General features: G+C 44.8%; 1 protein-coding gene across 2 annotated transcripts in view; it reads left to right on the plus strand.

Moving 5' to 3' along the window:
- GLRA1 (glycine receptor alpha 1) overlaps nt 1–23,926 on the plus strand; it is an 86,252-nt gene extending 62,326 nt beyond the window's left edge. The window contains exons 4-9 of one of the 2 annotated variants that reach the window (XM_039239496.1): nt 2,186–2,409; nt 5,553–5,635; nt 6,819–6,956; nt 9,264–9,478; nt 17,247–17,393; nt 23,612–23,926. In XM_039239496.1, the coding sequence (XP_039095427.1) occupies nt 2,186–2,409; nt 5,553–5,635; nt 6,819–6,956; nt 9,264–9,478; nt 17,247–17,393; nt 23,612–23,926 (1,122 nt within the window). The remainder of the gene's footprint in view (nt 1–2,185; nt 2,410–5,552; nt 5,636–6,818; nt 6,957–9,263; nt 9,479–17,246; nt 17,394–23,611) is intronic. The other variant, XM_039239497.1, reaches the window with a different exon arrangement.
- Nucleotides 23,927–24,364: the final 438 nt, after the last annotated feature.

Below are 24,364 nucleotides of genomic sequence, written 5' to 3' on the forward strand. Positions count from 1 at the left end.
ACAGACTCTGAAACAGGCTCCAGGCTCTGAGCTGGCAGTCAGCACAGAGCCCGACGCGGGGCTCGAACCCACGAACCGCGAGATCATGACCTAAGCGAAAGTCGGACGCTCAACCGACTAAGCCACCCAGGCGCCCCCCAAATGTCATTTTCTATAGGGCTGGAGGGAGAGGCTTTAATTAAATTATAGAACAATCCTATAAAATACCTTGGCACATTTTATGAAGCTATTGATATTTTTGAAGGAGAACAGAATGAGGCATGTGCTGTGAGGGGTTGCTGGCAGGGGTGAGGGTGAGGGTGGGGAGGAGGGTTGATTGCTTTAGTCCACACCTGCTGATGACAGATCCAGAGTGATTAGGAAAAGAAAACGTAGCACGATTCATTTATCCAGCCCCTTCAGGGAAAGCAGCAGCAGGTGCTCCTGCGTGGAGACTATTCCTTGAAGGAGAGCATTCAGAGTTGGACTTGAACTGAAGTCATTAATCTTTTAGGGAACTATAGGCCTTTTTGAGAATCCAACATAGAGGGCCATGTTCTTCTTCCTGGAAAGCACAAACACACCCCACATTCTACTTGCGGTGTCATAAATTCATAGATCCCAGCTTTACAATGCCTCCCTAACAAAACTGAAAGCGTCTTCTTCGTTAAACTATTTCTTAATTTCATTACCCACTTCCCTGGCACGGAGACCTACATCCCACTAACTGCTCCTCAGGCTGTGAAGGCGAGCTGAATGGACTCTTTCAGCTCCTCGAGAACCAATTGAACAAATCCTCGGCTAGGAGTCAGGACTCTTGCGCTCCGGAATCAGCTCTGACCTGCCTTTTCAGAGCGATACCGGGTCCGTCTTAACTCTCTGGACTTCATTTTCTCCATCTGGAGAACAACCACCACCACAAAGGTGGGGGGGGGGAGGGAGTTTTGACTAGGAGGGCATTTCTTCACATAGGTTTGTAGGAGACAAGCATCATGCACATACCAGAGTTCTGTGGCCAAAACAAATCAGGGAAATATTGTATATTCTATTCCCCTCTGGGAGGCACATACAAATAGTTAGCATATTAAGGTCTCTGAGAAGTCTTACAATAAAAAATTAGTTGCATTTGGTCTAGTCCAACATTTCTTTCATTGGTTTGATCGTGACTTTTTTTTTCCAGCTAAGTAACTACACTGCAGTCCCATCAGAGAAGCATTTAACTAAGCACTGAGTTTAGAACCCAGTAAGATATAACTCCACAACATCTATTAACTCTCCCCAGGGGTGGCTGGGTCAGTCAGAGCAGGCAACTCTTGATCTCAGGGTTGTGAGTTCAAGCCTCACGTTGGGTGTAGAGCTTAAGCTAAAAAAAATTTTTTTAAAGAAAACTCTCCTCAAAGAAATAAATCAACATATATGATAGAAGGTTGCAGAAGGCTGGTATTGAAACAGAGCAATGTGAAGCCTATGACCAGCAGGAACACCACTGAATTCACCCATCCTTCCTTTGCAGCTTGGGAATTAATTGTTCTCTTTAGGAAGAATAGTATGAATGCTCAGGCTCAGCTTTTATCCTTTCCTTTTGCTGCTTCAATCTATCTAGAGCAGGGACTCTCAAACCTCAGTGTGCCTGGGAATTACTGCCCTGATGATGTCAATAATAAAAGGGAGACTTCAACTTTATCAGTAATGTACTATTTCACTTGTCTAAAAAAAAAATGAAACAAACATGACAAAATGTCAACAGGATGAAAACAGGTGTTTATTACATCAGTTGGAACTTTATTTTTATTTATTTTTATTTTTTAAGTAGGCTCCACACCGAGCATGGAGCCCAACATGGGGTCTGAATTCATGACTCTGAGATCAAGACCTGAATGGAGATCATGAGTCAGATGCATAACCTACTGAGCCACCCAGGTGCCCCAGTTGGAACTTCATTTTTTTTTTAATTTTTCAAAATAAAACATTTAAATAATCTCAGTTCAGAGCTAAATGTACTTACTTTAAGAGGATTTTTAGGGATGACTCCCCTGACTTTTTCCTGACGCACGGACTTTATGTCTCACCCCACATTAGATGCAACCACACTCATAACTCTCCAGAAGGAGCTTTGGGGAGTGCTGAACGAAAGTAACGGGGGGCCTCCAAGATTTGACACCCCAGGGCCTGACCCTAACTCTGCCTCCTCGTCTCCTGGCTATAGGACTATAGGGTCAACATCTTCCTGCGACAGCAGTGGAACGACCCCCGGCTGGCCTACAATGAGTACCCGGATGACTCTCTGGACCTGGACCCATCCATGTTGGATTCCATCTGGAAACCTGACCTGTTCTTCGCCAACGAGAAGGGGGCCCACTTCCATGAGATCACCACAGACAACAAACTGCTGAGGATCTCCCGGAATGGAAATGTCCTCTACAGCATCAGGTGAGTTCCACACAGGTCTGCCCCCACCATCTTCCTCAGAACATACCTTGCCCCATTGCTTCTGGGAGCAGATACTAAGAAGTGGGCCAACCAAGCATTAACAGGCCCTGGCAACCCAGCACTTCAGCCAGCTTTTTGTAAATGACACTCAGCGAGTGAGAATACAATACCTTGGGAAATCCTAGGAGTGAGTGGTTCCTTAACCAAGGGAACCAAGGAAGCATCTTAAGGAGAGGGAGGAGGGTTAAGGTTAGGCCCCCTAAGTTCACTCACCATTTCAATAAAACAAAAAGGGAAAAGAGTATTCAAAGACAGTGCCCAGCAGCAGGGCGGTTCAGTTACTCAAGGTGAAGACGTTCTAGAAAGCTGCTGTTCTACGTTATGCCTAGAGTTAACAATACTGCATTGTACACATAAACATTTGTTAAAAGGTTAGATCTCATGTTAAATGTTCTTATCACAATTAAAAAAAATACAGGAGCAAAGGCACAAAGCCTGAAAAGTCATAGCAACTTCAATATTCAACAAAATAGGTGAGTGGTGCTACTCACAGATATAAGCCAGGGCTGCTCCATCCCTTCTATGAATACTTCCTATCCTCCATACCTTGCACTGAGTCTAGGAAACTAGGCCTCCCTTCCCAGCTGAGAGGTACCCTGCAGACACTGGCTAGGGGCAAGCTTTCAGAGTCTCCTGCCAACTCTCCCCACCTCATTCCCAATTTCTTCCCCTGATCCATGGAGAAAATGACCAATGTCCATGTTAGATTCTAACATACATGGCATCCACTAGGAATTTATTCATTAAGTTGGGTATTTTACATAAATTACTTGCAACCCTCCTAACAACCCCATGAAATAGTTTCTATTATGCCCACTTTGAAGATTGGACAAATAACGATCTGAAAGTTTAGGTCATTTGCCAAAGTTCCCACAGCCACCTAGTAGCACAGCCTAGATTCTAATCTGTTAGCATGGATCTGATGCATGCTCAGAGCCTAGAACAGTGCAGGGTATTCTATAGGTACTCATTTGATGAATGAATGAATATGTTTTTACTTCAAAGAGCTTAAAAGGGACCCTGGCCCTAAATGACTCCTCCTCCCCTTTAGCCTAGATTCTAATCTGTTAGCATGGATCTGATGCATGCTCAGAGCCTAGAACAGTGCAGGGTATTCTACAGGTACTCATTTGATGAATGAATGAATATGTTTTTACTTCAAAGAGCTTAAAAGGGACCCTGGCCCTAAATGACTCCTCCTCCCCTTCCAGTTCTTTGGGGAAAGAAATTTTCCTGTTTCCATTAGCAGATGAGCTTTAAATGTCCAGGACTCTAGGGGAGTCTGCATACATCCTAATCCTCAGATGTGACTGGACTTGGGGCATCTCCTGAGAGCAGGCCAGGTAGGAGGGGGGACTTAAGAACCTCAGCAGGGAAAGGAGGCACCAAGGAGGGGATGGCTGGGCAGAGCCAGAAGCTAATGTGGCCTTCCTCGCCCCAGAGCCCAACCTGCCAGTGCACATCCAGATGGAAGGGTGATGGGCTCACAATGGCCACCAGTGTCCTGCCTGGCTGGGGCAGGAGAGGTTACCCTGCTTGGATTCTGCTGCTGCCAGGCTAGTTTTGTATCTCTACAAAGCGAAGCCCCACGTAGCATGACAGAAGGACAAATCAGCAGAAACTGATGTTCCCAAGGTCATTCAACTTCAGGAAATTAACCTAGTGTGACAGCTGCCCCACTTTGGAGCTTTTATCTGCAGAAATTCAACTGTGTTCACTTTCTCTTCACCTTCCCCCTCCCTCCCCCACCCTCTACTTCCCCTTCATCTCCCCTCCCTTTCTCCCCTCTTGCTTCTTACCTTGTGCTTAAATGGGACCCAAATCCAGAGCAGTTGGGAGTGAGCTGGAGGGAGGAAGCGAACACAGGGCCCTGTGCTCACCATCTGCAGCTAAGGCGCCAGCAGCTAAGTGTCACTAGACCATGCCAGTGAGGTGCCTTTCGGGCTAGCAGTGTTGAGAAGCAAACACATGAGCTCAGAATCCAATGGCCAGGAGACATAGTTTTGAATCCTGCCTTTGAGCCAATGCTTGCTGTGTGACCTTGCTCATATGAATGCCTACCAATTCTTCTCTGTACCTCAGTTTTCTCACCTGTCAAATGAGGGAGTTGGCCTGAAGATCTAAGGCTCTTTGGGCTCTGAGAGCCTTTCTTCTCTGTTCTCTGCAGCAGGTGCTCAGATGTTGGCACAGCCTTTTAAGCTGAAGCCTTGCATCCTAGCCTGAGCAGCAGACTTCAGCTCTGTTAGGGGGACTCCCTCTGGTTCTAAGGCTGAGCCTCTGCAAGGGTCCAACAACCCAAAATAAACAGCTATCCCAGGAGCCTGGGGGCACCCACCACTTCCCAACTGATCCCAGCAAGAGCCCACAGGTGTGAGAGCCAGCTCTGTTTGGACACCCAGAAAGACCTCTTTGAAATGACTTTGAGGGGCGCCTGAGTGGCTCAGTCGGTTAAGTGTCTGACTTCGGCTCAGGTCATGATCTCACAGTTCGTGGGTTCGAGCCCCGTGTCCAGCTCTATGCTGACAGCTAGCTCAGAGCCTGGAGCCTGGTTCAGATTCTGTACCTCCCTCTCTCTCTGACCCTCCCCTGCTCATGCTGTCTCTTTCTCTCTCTCAGAAATGAATAAAACATTTAAAAAAATGAAATGACTTTTGATAAGTCCAGTGTATGAAGGGAGGCAGCAAAGAACCACTTGAAGCACCTGCCAGATGCACCTGGGAAACCTGAGGCCTGAGGCTACTCAACTTAAAATCCAGACTCTACAGAAGAGTAGGGATCAGGGACAGCCCCTGGCCCCCAGGTCTTCAGGCAACTTGCTAAAAGCAGATATCTAGAAGCCAGACAGTCTCCAAAGAAACCCAGGAATTCTACTGACTGTGTGACTTTAGGCCACCTACTGTCTCTTTCTGAGCCTCCACTCCAAAGCTGGAAAGTAGAAATATACATGTATTATTTCAATACACACTAGTTCCCTGACCTCCTTGAGTTGTCCGAGATAACTGATTTTCTGGTAATAACTAGCACAAAGGCACAGCTTCCCTGGTCTGTGGCTCTACTATCATCCAACTCTTTTCTCTTCCCAGAATCACCCTGACACTGGCCTGCCCCATGGACTTAAAGAATTTCCCCATGGATGTCCAGACGTGTATCATGCAACTGGAAAGCTGTGAGTCCCTTGCCTGAGGGCTTTAGAAAGAACCAGACTCCTCTTTACCCATGGGACCAGCAGAAATTCCCATACAGCTGCTCCTAACTGCTGGGCCCCAGGGGATTACTGCACTAGCCCAAAATACCAGATGAGGGGCTTTGCTTTAGAAAATGCATTAAAAATATAACCCCCCCTTCCATTGTCTGGCTGAGGCCCAGCTTTGAAGCCAGCAATATTTTCCCAAGAGGCACTGTTTCGTGTCCCTTGTGAGCATGCTCTCCAGGAACGTAGCAGGAAGAGCTTGAATAAGCCACGGCCCCTGAACTCATAGAGAAGATAGACAACTAGCTGCACAAACAACTCTAACACAGGGCGGCAAGCAGTAAGCGTGTTGCGAGAAGTACAAGTGCTGTGGCCTCATGGCAGAAAGAGCGCTTCCTCCTGGTTGGGAAAGAGGAAGGGTACTGGAGAAGGCTTTATGTGTGTGGGGGGGGGGGGGGGGGGGAGCACAGAGAACCTCCCAGAGGAGATAGCTGCCTTCTTTGACTGCAGTCAGAAACAAATCTAATTTAAATGATGAAGTGAAATGAAAGGACATAGGGGTTCCTCGTGGATTTGAAAGAGAAGCTGAAAACACAGGAAGCGGGGCAGAGGATTTAGGAGCGGGAACTAACACGGCAGCCCCTTGGAGCACCACCTCTGAGGGGAATTGGCACCTGCTGCCTCCGAACCTTTTGTCACTTGACTCAAGCATCAAAGTCCTGGCACAGAGCATCTGATTGATCTAGTTGAGTCATTAACTCACACCTTGGGCCTCAGCTGATCGTCCTACCACAGTATTCTATACAGTAATTCCCCAGAGGAAAAGAGGGAGCTTGTAAGGACAGTGTGTGGGTGAAATAGCAGATGTGAGCTGAATATGACCATGGGGGTAAGTGTTGGGTGCAAAAGGAGAAGCCAGTCTCGGATGGCGGGAGGGGTAGGAAGTGAGGTGGAAGGGCAGTGGGCTAGAAATAATTAAACCAGTTTTAACCTCTTTTGTTGCAAGCAGGCTGGGAGCGAGTGGTAGCCAGACAATACGGTCTCATGAGTTCCATCTAGTGCCCGATGCCTCTTAGTCTCCAACCCAAACCAACTCTGACGTGCTTCAAATAAGTGCTTCTGGGTGGTGACTGCTCCTTCTTCTGATCCCCCGCTCCAGTTGGCTACACCATGAATGACCTGATCTTCGAGTGGCAGGAACAAGGAGCTGTGCAGGTGGCAGATGGACTAACACTACCCCAGTTTATCCTGAAAGAGGAGAAGGACTTGAGGTACTGCACGAAGCATTACAACACAGGTAGGTGCGAGGACATCCCTCCTCAGGTCCCACCCCCCAACCAGGGCCAGAGGTCATTTCAAACATCCATTCAATGAAGAGGCATTCCTGATGGACACAGCTCTGTGTTTATTACCTCGTGGTTAAGAGAAGTCTTTGAAACCAAAAAAGTGCCTCTGACCCTTTCTTGCTGGAGGTCCTGGGGCAAGTCACTGAAGCTTGTGACTTCATTGCAAGTGAGTCAGGGAGATACAGTCTCCATCCCAGGTAGCAGCATGCCTGGACAAAGTGAATCCTATCCCTAAGGCAGAAGGAAGGAGCTGATATTAGGAGGACATAGCAGAGTCTGTCACAGGGGAACCGTTATTTCTGACAGAGCACAAGTACACAGACCTCAGCAGGAGGGAACTGAGAGGTGGCACTGAGGTTAGTCAACAAGTACAGTTGGAAAGGGCACCCTAGACTGTGAGCTGCAAGAGGGCGAAGAAACCGCCACTGTTTTGCTGAGCTCTCTGTCTCCCAGGCGTAGCACAGCCTTTGTTGGAAGATCAGACACAAGAATGAACTGAAGTCAAACCAAGACTGGCCTTACCTGCCCTGCCTCAGGCTGGGAAGGAGCTCATGGAGGCACAGTGGAATACAGTCAGTTAGTATGCCAGCTGGAGGGCTGGGTGGGAGGCTGCTGGGTGAGCCCAGCTGAGGAGACTGGAGGCATGAAATAGGCTGATGACAGACACAGGGAGAGGAGGAGGTGAAGCAGGGGTGTTGAGAGAAATCACTGTGTGCTCTGGTACAAGTAGAAGGCCCACAGCAAGGGCAGGCAGCATGAGCTCTGGTCTATCTAGGACAGCTGCCGCCCTTCCTGTGTAACCTCCAAGATGTCTCAGAACTCCAGAGATACTCTCTTGATCCCTGGGCACACTGAGCCTCAGAGAGGCAATAGTACTCCCATTAGCAGCCATGAGAGTAGTGACTTCTCATGAATCACATAATCACACTGACTCTCACATACCACAGCCCATCACCATTTACACAGCATTTTCTCATTCACTAACTGATTTGCTCTTCACTGTTCCTATTGAAGTGAGAGCAGAGTTCTGTGTTTATGCTAGGCCCTGTGGATACAAGTGGGAAAGGCTGATAAGGTCCTGCCCACATGGAGCAGACAGTGCAGGGAGCCCCATGGAATCACCTAATAACCGTGCTGCAATAGACTGGAGCTGAGAACCCCACCATGGGACTGGCTCTGTCTCAGTTCCAGAGATGCACAGATGGGGAGGAGACCAGCTGCCCACACCCCAGTGCAGAGAACAGAGACCGACGTGCCTATACACTCACCATATTATGCCCTGAAGGCCCTGATAACCATGTGAACAGAACTGAACTGAAGGAACTTGGGTTGGGTGGGGGTGAGGGGCATTGAGCCTAAGGCAGACCACATTCAAAGCATCACTGAGGAGCAGGGTGCTTGCTTTGGCTGCTTGTGGGAAGGAGTCTGGGCACTCCAGGCAGAGGGATGAGCAGGAGCCAAAGCTCAAAAGGGTCAAAGTGCAGGACATGCTCAAGGCAAGGGATAGAATGGAGAGAGTCATGATTAGTGTGAAGAAAGACAAGAAGGATGGAAAAACAGGCCAGGGCGTGTCTGTGAAGAATAGACTAAAAAGGTTGAACTTTTCCCTGTAGGTTAAGGAGAATTTCTGGTCTGAGAGAGAAGGAAGGAAAGAAAGGTTTTATAAGAGGAAGTCAGAGGGGGCACCTGGGTGACTCAGTCGGTTGAGCATCCAACTCTTGATTTTGGTTCAGGTCATGATCTCACAGTTAGTGAGATGGAGCCCCATTTTCAGCTGCACTGTTTACGTAGAGCCTGCTTGGGATTCTCTCTCCCTCTCCCTCTGCTCCCCCTCCCCCCTCTCTCTCTCTCAAAATAAATAAAAATTAACATAAAAAAAAAAAGAATGGTCCACTTAGGCCCACTCTTAGCGGCACAATAGGGCTGATGAGGATGATGGCAACTGACATTCCTTAGCATTAATGATGTGAGAACTGTGCTAAGTTCTTTATAGGCATCATCTCATTTTGTCATCACAGTAACCATATGAGGTAAGTACCATCATCACCATTACCTCCACCACCACCACCATCATCATCATTATCATCATCCCTAATTTACCACAGATGAGGAAACTGAGACACAGAGAGATTCAGTCACTTGCCTGAAAACACGATTAGTGTGAGGCTGCCCCAGGACTCCAGCTGAGGTTGTTTTGACCTCAAAATCTTGTTCCTGCCCACCAGGCTACCTTGCCTTCTCACTATAATTTCTCACAGGGAAATTCACCTGCATTGAGGCCCGGTTCCACCTGGAGCGACAGATGGGCTACTACCTGATCCAGATGTACATTCCCAGCCTGCTCATTGTCATCCTTTCATGGATTTCCTTCTGGATCAACATGGATGCCGCGCCAGCCCGTGTGGGCCTGGGCATCACCACTGTGCTCACCATGACCACCCAGAGCTCTGGCTCCCGAGCATCCCTGCCCAAGGTAAGTCCTACTGCCCAAGAGCACAGAACACCTGGACAAAGAAGGACACTCATCTCCCTACCTTGCTGGAGATAAAAGAGAGCACAAGGAATTAGTCACTACTTATCTACTACACTTGGCAGGATCCAGCATTCTGGGTTTGCTTTTGTTTTGGAGTTGTTGCACAGAGTAAACTTTATTTGCAGCAAATAAGGAAATCATGGGGAATAACTTCCCAAAGCCATGAATCCCTGAGCAAGGGTGAATGGGTTCCTTTTAATTAGGGTTGGAATGTGTATAGAAATGGGAGCCTCATCATTCTATGTAGAGGCAGGCCTTAAGGTTGCGCATGTGCCTTAAGGAAACACGCCAATACGTCTATTATATTATGTGAATGAGGCTTGCGCTACCCCTGGGGTGGAGATTTTAGTATTATAAAGGAGTAAAGGTAATGGTATGTCACTCCATGGTCCATCTCCACAGGAATGAGTTGGGGTTTGAACTCAAACTAGGATCCAGCATTCGGATCCAGCAAAACCCTCTTCCAGATGAACATTATGTTGTATACAGTTGCCAGACACCATGCTTTGCTCCATTCCCTACCAACATTGCACACACATCCTGCTTCATTTATACTATTAACACTCAACTCCACCTCCTCCTCCATTCGCTTTTAGCGCTATATACAACATCCCGCTTCTCTCACCATTAACAGTAGATACTTTGTGTCGGGTGTCTCCAAGACCACCTGTATGTTCAGAGATTTAATACGACTCCCAGGACTCCACATATCACTGTACTCACAACTAAGATTTCTTACAGAGCTGTATTAAGGACACAAGCTAGGTGATAAAAGGAAAAGATACAGGCAGAGTCTGGAGGAATCCATGTGCAAGCTTCCTTGTTTTCTCCCTCCCAAGAGAGGGACCACACGAAGTACACTCTTACCCCAACAATACAAAAGCAGTCATGCGTGTGAGATGTTTCTCTCCAGAGAGGTAGAGAAATTGTCTTGAGATTCTTTTAAGATTCTGTATCATTGGTTTTTATTGGGTGCTGGTCCCATGCTCTGTCTAGCACATACCAAAATTCCAAACTCCCAGGAGGAAAGAAAATGTTCAGCATAAACCATATTGTCTGTACAGACATTCTACACACAGCAGGGTCCCCTTATCAGTTAAAGGAAGTGGGAACATCCCCCAAATCCAAGTTCCCAGATATCAACCAAGGGCCAACCTTGCAAGCAGGTCCTTTAAAGGATAGCACCCTCATCTTAAAAATTATACATTAACACTTTTCTGCACATATGTCAATCTTTTCTTACATTACTAATGTTCAACGTCACATTCTGTCACTTTCACTGTTCATACTTGAACCATAGTCTGCTCCGTTCACTATTAACACTAGACACAGCATTTCACTCCATTCTCTGTTAAAGCCAGATACACATTCTGCTCCATTCTTCTAACACCAGACACGGCATTCCACTTCATTCATTACTGACACCAGACACTAATTCTTCTCCAGTCACCCTTACAATAAATGCAACATTCTGTTCCTTTCACTGTTAACACCAGACCTCACATTCTGCTTAATTCACTTTTAACACTAGACATAATGTTCTGCTTCATTTACTATTAATGCCAGGCACCACATACTCCTCCATTCACCCATACGTGAGGTACAACATTCTGCTGCCTTCACTACGAATGCTTGATGCCTCATTCTGCTTTCCTCTCTTTTAATGCCTAGGTACTGCATTCTACTATGTTCACTACTGTCATTTGCACCACAACCTGCCTTAATCACTCAACAGCAGACACAACATTCAGCTCTACCGTTAATGCCAGACTCCATATTTGGCTCCCTTAAGCCTTATGCTAAGTGCAACATTCTGCACCATTTCCAATTAAGGGCTCACTTAGCATTCTGTTTTGATATAGAAAAGTTGGAAGAATATGCAATGATCACTTGAATACCCTTCACCTGGATTCCAGGTGTTATCATCTTGCCACATTTACTTTAGCTCTCTTTATATACAGATAGGTAGGTAGGTAGGTAGATGGGTAGGCAGGTAGGTAGGTAAGTAGGTAGGTACACACACAATCTTCGCCGAATCATATGATGATTACAGACATCATGACAATCTATCTCTAAATAAGGAATAAGGATCACAATATTTGTCACATCTAAAAAAATTAACATTAATTCAATAATAATTGTATTTATATCAATTATATTATATATACTTATCAATTTTCTATCAATAATTATTGAATTGAAAATAATTCCACCGTGTCATCGAATACAAAAACTTTATTTAAATTTTTCCGGTTATCAAAAAACATCATCAGTATATATTGTGAAGGATCCAATCAAGGATCCAATAAAGATTCATTTTCTTTATGGTTTCTCTTTTAATCTAGAACATTGTCCCTACTGTTTTTTTTGTTTGTTTTTTATCACATTTACTGCTCCACTAATTTTTAATGTGAGAAAGGACATTCTGCTTTGTTTGCCATTCACACTAGACACCACTCTCTCCTCTATTGACTCTTACACAAAGCTCCATAATCTGCCCTTTGCACTATTAACACTAGACTTTGCATTCTGCTGGATTCACCATAAATGCTTGAAACCAAACTCCATTTACTATTACCACCTGACAACACACTGTGCTCTGTGCAACTGTAACAGCAGATAAACTTGTTTTCTTTTCCTTATGTCAGACTCAATATTCTGTTCCACTGTCTATTAATAGTTGATGCCACATTGTCCTTCAGTTATAATTTACACTAGATTCAACATGCTGTTCCACTCATTGTTAACAGCAGGCTCAGTATCTGACTCCTTTTGCTATTATAGTTACATTCAACTTCACATTATACCCCCATTCACTTTTTTTAAAGCATAAAATACAGTGGCAATTCATATATTCACAAAGTTGTATACCCTCCCCACTATCTAATTCTAGAATATTTTCAACACCCCAGAAAGAAACCCCCATACTCATCAATAGTATTCTTTATTCTCCCCTGTGACCAGCCTCTGACAAATACTACTATACTTTATACTTCTATGAACTTGCTTCTTCTAGACATTTCATATAAGTGGAATAAGTAAAATGTGCACTTTCACTTAGCATAATATTTTCAAGATCCATCTGTGTTGTACATTATATCAGTATTTCATTCCCTTTAGTGGCTGAATAATATTTCCTTTGTATGGGTCTATCACATGTTGCTTATCTATTTTTCGGTTGAGGGATGTTTGGGTTATTTCCATTTTTTGGCTATTATAAATAATGCTACTATGAACATCTGTGTACAAGTTTTGTGGGGACAAATGTTTTCAACTCTCACAGGCTGAATACCTATTAGTAGGATTGGTGGATCATATGGTAGCTATATGCTTAACTTTTTTAGGAACTGCCAAGCTATTTTCCTAAGTGGCTACACCATTTGATAATCTCTCCAGGGTTCCAATTTCTCCACTTCCTCACCAATGCTTGTTATCATCTGTCTTTTGACTATAGACATCTTAGTGGATATGAAGTAGTATCTCACTGTAGTATTGGTTTGCATTTTCCTAATGACTAATAATGTTCAGCATCTTTTCATGTGCTTATTGGCCTTTTCTAGATCTTAGGAGAAATGTCTATTCAAATGTTTTGCCCACTTTATAATCGAGGTATTTCTTTTTGTTGTTGAGTTGTAGTAGTTCTTTGTGCATTGTGGATTTTAATCCCTTATCAAATATGTGATTTGCAAATATTTTCTCCTAGTTTTGGGGTTATCTGTTCACTTACTGATATGGTCCATTATACACAAAAGTTTTTAATTTTGATGAAGTAAAATTTATCTATTTTTTCTTTTGTTGTTTGGCCTTTGCAATCACATTTAAGAAACTAATGCCTAATCTAAAGTCACAAAGATTTGTATCTATGGTTTTTTTCTAAGAGCTTTTAGTTTAACCCTAAATTTATGTTTTAATCCATTTTGATTTTTGCATATGGTATGAGGGAGGGCTATCCCTCTTTTTCATGCAGATACCCAGTTTTTGCAGCACCATGTGTTGAGAAGACTATCTTTCTCCCTCCACTGAATTTACATCCTTGTCAAAAATCAATTGACCATAAATACATGGGTTTATTTCTGGACTCTCAGTTGTGTTCCATTGATCTGTATATATTTATCCTTATGCCAGTACCACACAGTTGATTACCATTGCTTTGTAGTAAGTTTTAAAACTGGGAAGTGTAGGGGCACCTGAGAGGTTCAGTTGGTTAAGAGTCCGACTTGACTCAGGTCATAATCTTGCAGTTCACGAGTTCTACTCCCACATGGGGCTCTGTGTTGACAGCCTGGAGCCTGCTTTGGATTCTGTGTCTCCCTCTTTCTCTGCCTCCCCCCTCAAAAAATAAACATTAAAGAATTTTTTTAAAAATTGGGAAGTATGAGTCCTTCAACTTTATCCTTTTTAAAGATTGGTTTGGCTATTCTGGATCTCTTGCATTTCCATTTGAACCTGAATATGAATTTTAAGTTCAGTCGGTCAATTTCTGCAACAGCAATAAAAAAGGAACTGAGAATGAAAGTGCACTGAGTCTGTAGATAATTTGGAGAGTATTGCCATCTTAACGATGTCAAGTCTTCCAGTCTATAAACACAGATGTCCCCTCACTTACTTAGGTCCTTCCACTGCCTCCTAGGCTGCTTGGTTTTTTATGAGAAATCTCACTCAGAACCACAGTGCAGCTCTTTCTGCCCACAGGTCTTGTCCCTGTGCTTTAACGGTCTCTAGCTGCGACACCCCCCCACCAACTTAGAAGTATATAATCAATCTAATGAGAAATCAGTTGTTATTCTTATTTAGGATCTCTTGTATGTGATGAGTTGCGTCTCTCTTGTGGCTTTCAAGATTCTTTGTCTTCTAACGGTTTGATTGCAAAGTGTGTAGCCATGGATCCCGTTGAGTTTATTTTGCTTGGAGTTCATGAACTTCTTAAATGTATATGTCAGTGTTTTTCTTCAAATTTGGTAATATTTTAACTATTAATTCAAATATTCTTTCTGCTTCTTTCTCTCCTCTCCTTCAGGCACAACTTATTAGACATATGTTAGTGTACTTAATGGTTCCCCACAGGTCTCTGAGTCTCTTTTCATTCTTCTTCATTCTGTCCCTCAGACAAGATAACCTCAAGTTCATGGATTCTTTCTTTTGTCTGCTCAGATATGCTGTTTATTCTCTCTAGTGAACTCCTCATTTGAGCTATTTAATTTTCAACTTCAGAATTTCTATTTTGTTCTTTTTATTATTTCTATCTCATCCTCTATATGGTGAGATTTTGTTCTCATGCTTTTCTTTAGTTGTTTATACAGGTTTCCTTTAGCTCTTAGAACATGCTTAAAATAACTTAAGCTTTGATTAAGCCCAACATTTGGGCTTCCCCAGGGGCAGCTTCTTTTAACTGCCTTTTTTTCTATGGATGGACCCGTTTTAGTCCATTCAAGCTGCTGTAACAAAGTGCCAGAGACTGGGTGGCTTATAAGTAACAGAAATGTATTTCTCTCAGTTCTGAAAACTGGAAGTCAGGTGCCAGCATGGTAGGGTTCTGGTGAGAACCTTCTTCTAGTTGCAAACTGCCAACTTATTATTATATCCTCACGTGGTGGAAAGAGAGCTAGCTATCTGGCCTCTTCTTGTAAAGGCACTAATCCCATCATGAGGGCTCCACTCTTATGATCTAATCACTTCCCAAAGGCCCCACCACCAAATACCATCACATTGGAATCAGGATTTCAACCTATGAAGGGAAGATGGGATACAAATATCTAGTCCATTGCAAGGCCATCCTTTATTTCTTTGCATATCTTATAATTTAGGGTTGAAAATTACACACTTAACATAATGTGATGTGGCATCTCTGGAAATCAGATTCTCCTCCTTCCTCAGGATTTGTTGTTGCTGTTTGTTTGTGAACTTTTGTGAACTAATTCTGTAACATCTGTATTCCTTGTTGTGTGGGGCCACTGAAGTCTCTGCTCAGTTAGCTTGACCATTAGCTAAAATTGGATAGAAAATTCCTTAATTGCCTGGAACCTGTAAATCTCCGGGCCTTTTCCTAGGGGCTCTACATATGTATTAGAACACACCCTCATCACTCAGCCAGGCAGTTTACAGTTTTGCCTTACCCTTCACTTGCAGCTTGCTCAGTGTGTCAAGGTTAGCCAGAGTTGAGCTAAGGGGCCTCCCCAGGTCTTCCCTGAGTACCCACACAGGCCTGAGCATACACATAGATTCCCATATATATGTCAGAGCTTTCTAAAGCCCCTGTGGACATCTCATTCCCAGATTTTTCCTTTTAAGTTTTTGATCAACCTATTATTTGCCTCAACTGTTACCTGCTACCTGAGGCTGATGTGATGTTCAACAATTGCCACTGACTCTTTTCAACAAATGCCCCCAGGGAAAAGGCTGTTCACACTGGGCCAGTTCCAAGGCAGCTCAAATAAAAGACAGCCTAGTGAGTGAGGTCTTTCAGTGAACCACAGGACAGGTCAAATAATGACAGTTCTCTGGGAATGGGACTTTAAAGAAGCTCTAACTCTGTTCTGCCCCATCGACTGATTGCCTGAATACGGATTTTCACTGGCTGTTGGTTTTCAAGGCTAGCACAGAACTGGGAGTAGGAAGATGGGAATATGGCAAGTTAAAACCACAAGACCCAAGAGAAATAAACACATAAGTCCACACAAAAACTTGTACATAGATGTTTATAGCAGCACTATTCATAATGGCCAAAAGGTAGAGACAATCCAAATGTCCATCAACTGATGACTGGATCAACAAAACATGGTATATCCATACAAGGAAATATTACTTGGCCATAAAAAAAAAAAAAAGATTGAAATATACTACAACATGGATGAATCTTGAAAACATTATGCTAAGTAAAAGGAGCTAGTCATAAAAGACCACATGGTGTATGATTCCATTCATGTGAAATGCCCAGGATTGGGAAATCTATAGAAACAGAAAGTAGATTAATGGTTGCTTAGGACAGGGGAAGAGGGTTTTGGGGGAATAGGGAAAAGAATGATGGCTAAGAGTTACTAGGTTTCTTTTGGAGGTGCTGAAAACATTCCCAAATTGACTAGGATGATGGTTGCACATATCTTGAATGTAGTAAAAACTATTGAAATATACACTCTAAGTGTGTGAATTGTATGGTATATGACTTATATCTCAATGGAGCTGCTTTCTTTTTTTAATGCCATGAAGTTTATGCTCTTGGCTGGTATTCAGCTGACTTTTTAAGTAAATGCTTTCAAGATTGCCGTTAGCCTTTGGTTAATAGAGCTTCTGAGAAAGTTGATTCTGGCCATTGTTGCTGTTGTCCTTGTTGCTTTTATAGCGGAGAGTGTTTTTGAAGATCTTACCCTGTCACTTTTGCCAACATCCTCTGTTTACTTTTAATGTTAGGTACACCATTCTGTTCCTATCACCCCTAGCTAAACACAACATTCGGTTTCACTCGATGATGATGCTCAACACACCATCCTCCTCTCTCTAGTACTCTCCTAGGTACCATATTCCATTTTCTCCAATGTTCCATGCAGTCTTCCTGATGCATTTTTCTTCTGTTTGCCTCTGCACCTTCCTGATATCCCAGCTTAGGAAGGGGATAGCCGTGGGTAATGATGGAGTTATTGAGGAGCAGAAATGCAGAGATATTTCATTCTCCTCTGCCCTCACTCCCCTGTGTTCATCCCCACCCCCACTCCAGGTGTCCTATGTGAAAGCCATTGACATTTGGATGGCAGTGTGCCTGCTCTTCGTGTTCTCAGCCCTGCTTGAGTATGCCGCTGTCAACTTTGTGTCTCGTCAGCACAAAGAGCTGCTCCGATTCAGGAGGAAGCGAAGACATCACAAGGTAGGCCTTTGGATCGCTAGCTAAGAAGGGACAGCTGGTGGTAAACACAAGAGTTTCAGGCAGCCTTGTCTCATGATAGTTGTTTCGCTGGACCAACCTTCTCAGGGGGTAAGGCAGACATAGAACAGGGATTAAACTCCTGGAGGTCATAACTTCCCCTCCCATAATAATGCCTTGACTGAGTCTGTGGGCAGTTATTCTTCTATTCGTAATAACACCATAGAATTATCAGGTTATACCTGAAGACAGGACTGATGGAACAAACCCTGATGGGGCTAAGATAATAAACAGCTGTGACCTTGAAGCTTGGCAGGCTAAAAGACAATTACAGGTGTCTTCTGCAAGACCACATTGTTTCCAAGGGTTTGGTTTCAGAAGGGAATTGCACCACAAAAGGTAAGATCTTTGAGTAGAGCGTCCAGGTACCAGCCCTTTGCTTCCTACTTCCAAGAAAGGGGCATCGAGCAAGATCCTCCCCCAAAGTGGATTCTCTCGCTCTATGAGGGCCTGAATAAAGAACTACCTGGCAGGCCATCTCTGCAAAGTCACCAGCCTCCGCCAACTCAGAGACTGTGTTCCAACCAGCAAAGGCCACTGTGGAGTGTGCAGTCTCTGGGAGCAAACTGGCTCCACATCTTGGTCTATGACTACTTCCCCAAAAGACTTTTCCCACGGAGATCAGAGAACCTACTTTTCTCTCCAGCTTCATCTTTACACCACTTTTTCCTTTTTTCTCTGAGCACCAACCACCCTAGTTTTTCCCTAGTTGCTCGAGCACATACATGGGACTTTAAATGTTTTGTTCTCTCTGGGAATGCCCTCCCAGTGCACTTTTCTTAATATTAACCAAGGGCTCTTTTTCCAGTTCTCAGCTGAGACATCGTCCCTGAAACCTGAGTCAAAGTCTAGGGCCTGTATTGAAGTTCTCATGCAATACTGTCAAGTATGGCCGTGCAGACTGTATCCTACACGGGCCCCTAGCCAACAAGACACTTTTAAGTCCTGCCTCAGTATAGACTGTATCAGTCACAGGAAGGGATTCTAATTTATATGTCTAAAAAGAGGGGTGCCATTTTTCTAATCTGCACAAGGATGCTGTGGGAGCTAGCAAAGGTCATGCTCTAATTGAACTAGTTTCTTTCCTTCTGAACTTTTATCTTTACAGTTATGCATTCAGTGATGTGATTGTTTTGTGCGTATTTCTTCCACTGAATTATAAGCTCCATAAGGGTGGAGACCATGTCTATTTTTGCTTAGTGCTAGGTCTCTGGGGCCTAACACAATGCCTGACGTACAGTGAACATGCAATAGGCATTTATTGAACAAATGGACAAATGGATAAACTAAAGAACAAAGAGGAGTCCTTCCACTCAGAGAGCCAACCAAGAAGTTTTTCCAGCAACAAATTAGGGCAAACATGAACCCACACACAATGAGCTGTCAGGTCATACCACACACCAAGGCCCTCCAAGCTTTAGACTGACTTACTTCAAATAGCTGTCTACCCAGCTACAATGGTCTGTGGCAAAGGGCTCTGTTTCTTTGTCACTGTTTGGTATGTGACTTCAAGCTAGCCTTTTTCTGGGCCCATTTCTTCCATCTGTAAAATGGACTAAATTGGCACAATTGGGGACTGTGGTGAGGATTAAATCAGACTAAATCAGACTACAAAGTAGCTTTAAGTTTTTGTTCCTGCCACACAAATACCAGGGAATAAAATGATTACGCATGCACAGATTTCCATCAGTATGTTTCTTAAACATAAGCAATCTGATTCAATTAACTTCTAGCAGTTTACCATAGGCAGGAGGTAGACATTTCAAGACAGAAGATGTCTGTGAGAGTTAAAGTATAACCACCCTTTAACTCTGCATTAGAAGAGAAAACTATCTTAGGTACAGTAAGTCAGACAGAATTTTTTTTCTTTTTAAGTTTATTTATTTTGAGAAAGAGAGTGAGCATGAGCAGAGGAGGCGCAGAGAGGGAAACAAAATCCCAAGCAGGCTCCACACAGTCAGTGTAGAGCCCAATGTGGGGCTCAAACCCACAGACTGTGTGATCAGGACCTGAGCCAAAATCAAGAGTCAGACACTTAACCGGCTGAGCCACCCAGGCGCCCCAGACAGGATTTCTTGAAAGACCTCTAGCCTTAGTCCTTACTGCCCATTGGATACTGAGCCCCTGGCTATTACACTAATCTAAGCAAGAACTGACCAAACACAACTATCTTTGGAATTTATTATTTTTCCTTTTTTTCCCCACTGGCTGCTTTTTGCATTTTCCTCTGCTAAAAGAGGGTTAATACATTTGTTGAAGAGACACTTATTTGGGGAGACTATGTCTGAAATATTTGACCAGCACCAGGCCACTAAACTGTGCATGGCACAACCCCAGGGGGCACTATTTGCATAGACTAAAATGTAAATGGAGTCCCCTGCAAATGTGTAACATGGTGGGCCTATAGTACCTCCCAAGACTGTCACCACTCTCTCCAAATCCTTACCAGCTGTGAACACTAGAGGAAAACAAAACTTTCTCTTGGGCCAGGTGAAGTGTAAATAAAGCCACTATTGGATTTGATCAGATAACCCTGCTCAGTTCCCTCCTTGCTCTCACAGTTTGTTAGTGCTAGAAGAGCCTTAGAGGGCATTTTGTCCACTTTTCCCATGCAAATGACAAAAGTGAGGAAGAGCAAGTCACTAGGATCACAGAGGCTCTGGTGGCAAAAGCAGGGTAGATGCTGGAGGTCCGATGGCTTTTCTCAAAACACTGACCATACACCATCAGCTGCTTATCCGTCAGTGGGTTCCATCCCAAAGCAGATAAAATAGCCCTGTATTATTAGATGACAAATAAGAACTAAGACTTATCCAAAGGCAGAGGTCAAAAACCAGTAGCCAGAGATCAAATTCAACATGCAACTGTCCTCAATTTCATGAGCAGTGTCTTAGAAGTCTGGAATAAGGTGCCAGCATTTAAAAATCACACTTCTACCTTCAGTCAAAACATCACAGCCTCTGATGCCACTGCAATCACATCCAACCTCACACTGAGGCCCTGGAAATGCCGTTAGGGAGGGAACACATTCTCCACTTTGCCATAGTCCCTTCTGACCGGAGATTTTTTTCAGTGCTGGCTCAGTTCTTCACTTACATTTCTCCTGCGAGGCCCCTCTGTGTGGTTGAATCAGTGTGACCTTGTTCCTAAGCACTTTGTAATTGACTCAAATGTCAGAAACTACAAGGATGCAGAAATGGGCTCACCATAGAGCAGTGCTTCCTCTGGAGTAAAGCCCTCTGGATGTGGCTTGTACATTGGCAGTGTACAAGCCTGAGCTGCAGAAACCTCCCTTCAGCCGGATGTTTGCAGAGGGGTTTTTCAGCCCTAGATGGTGAGTGAAAAGGAACTAGCCCCATGCCTGAGTTTCTCAGAGCCTGTGAGCTTGGCCGGGCTCCTCAACTCCCACCATCCTCCCATGTTACTTCGTTTGTTTGGCACAAAGCATCTGGTCCTCAAATTCCCTGGCCACCCTCATTAGTCATATTATTAGGAACCCGGCAGGGCAGGCACACTCCCAACCTCCCTGAGTTCTAGATTTCCCCCACTCCATCCCCAAGCTTTCATTTCCTGCCATCTGCTGGGGAGAACACGAATAGCAAGCCTGTCTCCAGTCATTTCCAGGGAATTTCCTTTCTCCTGGCTACAATGTGAAATTGATGATCATCTAACTAGATGGGGCCTCCGGCCACACCTCCACTCCTATGTTTAATTGATGAGGAAGGCAGAGAATAATGTGCCCAAAGCTGTATATAAAATTAATTTGGTGCTTCCCCTGCATAACTAGAGCCCAGTGAGAAAACATTTTCAAGCACCCCATCCTGCAGCAAGGGCAGATTTAAGCTGATAAGCAATAGAACTGGGTATCCCTTCTAGACACAAGGTCCAGTAATTTGGCCAGCTTCCCCTATCCTTTCCTTGGCCCTGGCACAAACCCCCTGAAGTTGTCCTACTCATAGACAAAGATTTATTGAGATCTATTTGCTAGGCACTACTCATGTCCTTTCCCCATTTCTGCAGTGAGGGCGTTGGACCAGCATCCATTTGCCAAAGATTTCTTTAGCATTTTTCATATCTCAAATCCTCCCAGTGCTAGGAATATAACCCCATTGTTTTAAAAAGGGGAGGTGGCGCCTGGGTGGCTCAATTGGTTATGAGCTCAGGTCATGATCTCATAGTTTGTGGGTTTGAGTCTCGCGTCAGGCTCTGCTGACAGCTCAGAGCCTGGAGTCTGCTTCAGATTCTGTGTCTCCCTCTCTCTCTGCCCCTCCCCTGCTTGTACTCTCTCTCTCAAAAATAAATAAATGTTTAAAAATTTTTAATAAAAGTTCTTTAAAAAGGGAAGCTAGGAGTAGTGAAGATATACTGGTAAACATTTACTTCCTCAAATATTTGCTGAGTTTTTGAGCTTATGGCCAGGAACTCTGTTCCTATGTTCAATGTTGAAGGTGCAATGAATGTGAATAAGGCTCTGCCTTCATGGAGCTTAGAGTCTGATGGAAGAGACAGACATTAATCAAGAGCTTTTAAAAAAAGAGAGGAATGTACAGGGAGCTCATGGAGCACAGGGCAGGGGCCCCTAGCCTATCCTTGCCCTCAAGGAAGGCTCTGGGTAAGACATTAGTTCAGTGAAGAAGGAATTAGAAGCAGGGGTGGGATTAGAAGTATGTTCCAGGAAGAGAGAACAACTTGAGCAGAGACCCAGAGTTAAAAAGAAGGAGCATGACACTTTTGAATATATGTAAGTATCTCAGGGTCACTGGTGTGCAGAATGCCAGATAGAGAATGGTGCAAGATGAGATGAGACGGGAGAGGCAGGCAAGGGTTCGGGTCATCGAAAGCCTTGTTTACCATGCAAGGATTTTAATTATCCTGAAGCCAGTGGCGGCCTATTAAAAAGTTCAAGCAAAAGATACCAATCAGATCTGTGTTATGACAACCCAGGTGGCTTGGGAGGGCCAGAATGGAGGCGGTGGGAAGACTGGGCTGGAAGTCGTCACAACAAGCCCATACGGTGGCCCAACCAAGGTGGCAAGAGCAGAGCTAGACGGGGCTCCTGTGCTGTGTCCCCTGCTTTCTGCCAGCCCTGTCCTGCATGGGAACAAACAAAAGATAGGCTTTCTTCTCTAAAAGCCCTCACTACCTAGGAGGGCAATGCGAGCTGATAAAAATTCCCCAGAGCCACACACCCAATCAACAGCTCCTATGAGACTCTCAGTGCCACCACAGAGCTCACACAGGAAGATAACAAAGCTAGACATGATGAAAGTGGACAACAGTGTCTCCCTGGGTCAGATCTGGAAAAGATCACCATGAGATGGGAAAGGGAGAAATTGGAAGAATAAGGGCAGCAGGCACGTTGGTGGTGAGCGGAAGACTGAGAGAGGGCAATGCATGAGGGATGACTGGCAGAGTGCCAGCAAACTGACAGGTGTGCAAAGCAGAAGGTAAGGGGAGTCAAAAGCCTGTAAGGTAAGTTGGAGCCAACTGATGAAGTTATTGCTCAAAATTACTTAATCCAGAGGTATGTCTGAGGTGACGACTGCCAGGAATATGGGAACATGGAGGTAGAAAGGAGCTGTGGCTTCCCCGGTTTGTGAAAAGGAAGTGAGGCTCTTGCTCTCTCCTGGGCCATTCACCCCCTCCACCCAACCCACTCTGGAGCAAACATCACCTGGGGAATGGGGTGGGTCAAGAGGGCAAGGAGGCAACAGAGGCAAAGCAGGGGATCGCTCCAAATTATCTCCTCGATTTCTAACCTAAGAGCATTCAGGATACCTGCTCATCTCCAATCTCTGAAGGCCAAAAGAACCTTTTGATGTAGCGGGGTGACTCTTCCCCCACTTATAGGAAAATATGAAATAAAGAACCCTGAGAACTCATATAAAGAAGTAACTTGCCTCAGGTCACACAACCGGCAAGTGACAGAGCCAAGACATAGGTGTCCGGACGCTATGCCACGTTCCTATCCCCTGGTTTGTATCTGTTTCAGCAAGCAAGTGGCGCCCCTCTATAAGGCATAACTCCCCAACCAGCCTCAAAGCCTTCAGAAAGCTGGAATGGCAGAGTCCAAGAGGCAGGGAGAACCAGATGGGCGAGGCCTGGCCCTCAGGGGAGTGCCTTGCAGGGAGGGTGCCCAGCCCCTGTCTTATTTTAAGTAGAGCCCCATGCTGAATCTGTTCCAGGAGGATGAGGCCGGGGAGGGCCGCTTCAACTTCTCTGCCTATGGGATGGGCCCAGCCTGTCTGCAGGCCAAGGATGGCATCTCAGTCAAAGGCGCCAATAACAACAACACCACCAACCCCCCTCCCGCGCCGTCCAAGTCCCCGGAGGAGATGCGAAAACTCTTCATCCAGAGGGCCAAGAAGATTGACAAAATATCCCGCATTGGCTTCCCCATGGCCTTCCTCATCTTCAACATGTTCTACTGGATCATCTACAAGATTGTCCGCAGGGAGGATGTCCACAACCAGTGACGGGTCTGGGATGGGGCTGGCGGGGGGAGGCTGGGAGAGGGCAGAATGGAAATAGCACAGGAATCTGAGAGCCTAAGGAAGAGGAGGGGAAGAGCGGGAGGGGGCACACATACACAACTCCCTCTTTCTCTGCAAAATGTGCAATAGCAAAATGCAGTGATGCATGAATCTTAGAATGTGGCACTATCTATTTAACCTTGGGTGGGCTGGTGGGCTGGGGTGGGGGGTGGGAGGGGCTTTTCTAATACAGGAGTGGAGGGGTTGGGAGGAAGGAGAGGGGTGGGGGTGGGGGTTAGGGAGTGGGGGAATAACAGCTTTCAAAAACTTGAGTCCATGGGCTGTGCAGTTTTCCTATTTGGGAGGAGAGTGCAGTCTGCTGCAGAGCAGGAGGAAAGCAATGTAATATATGATATATATTCATGCTTAATATTAATGCAA

Source organism: Hyaena hyaena, unplaced genomic scaffold (genome assembly GCF_003009895.1).
Source record: "Hyaena hyaena isolate Hyena2069 unplaced genomic scaffold, ASM300989v1 scaffold_157, whole genome shotgun sequence".
In the NCBI taxonomy this organism is placed as follows: domain Eukaryota; kingdom Metazoa; phylum Chordata; class Mammalia; order Carnivora; family Hyaenidae; genus Hyaena; species Hyaena hyaena.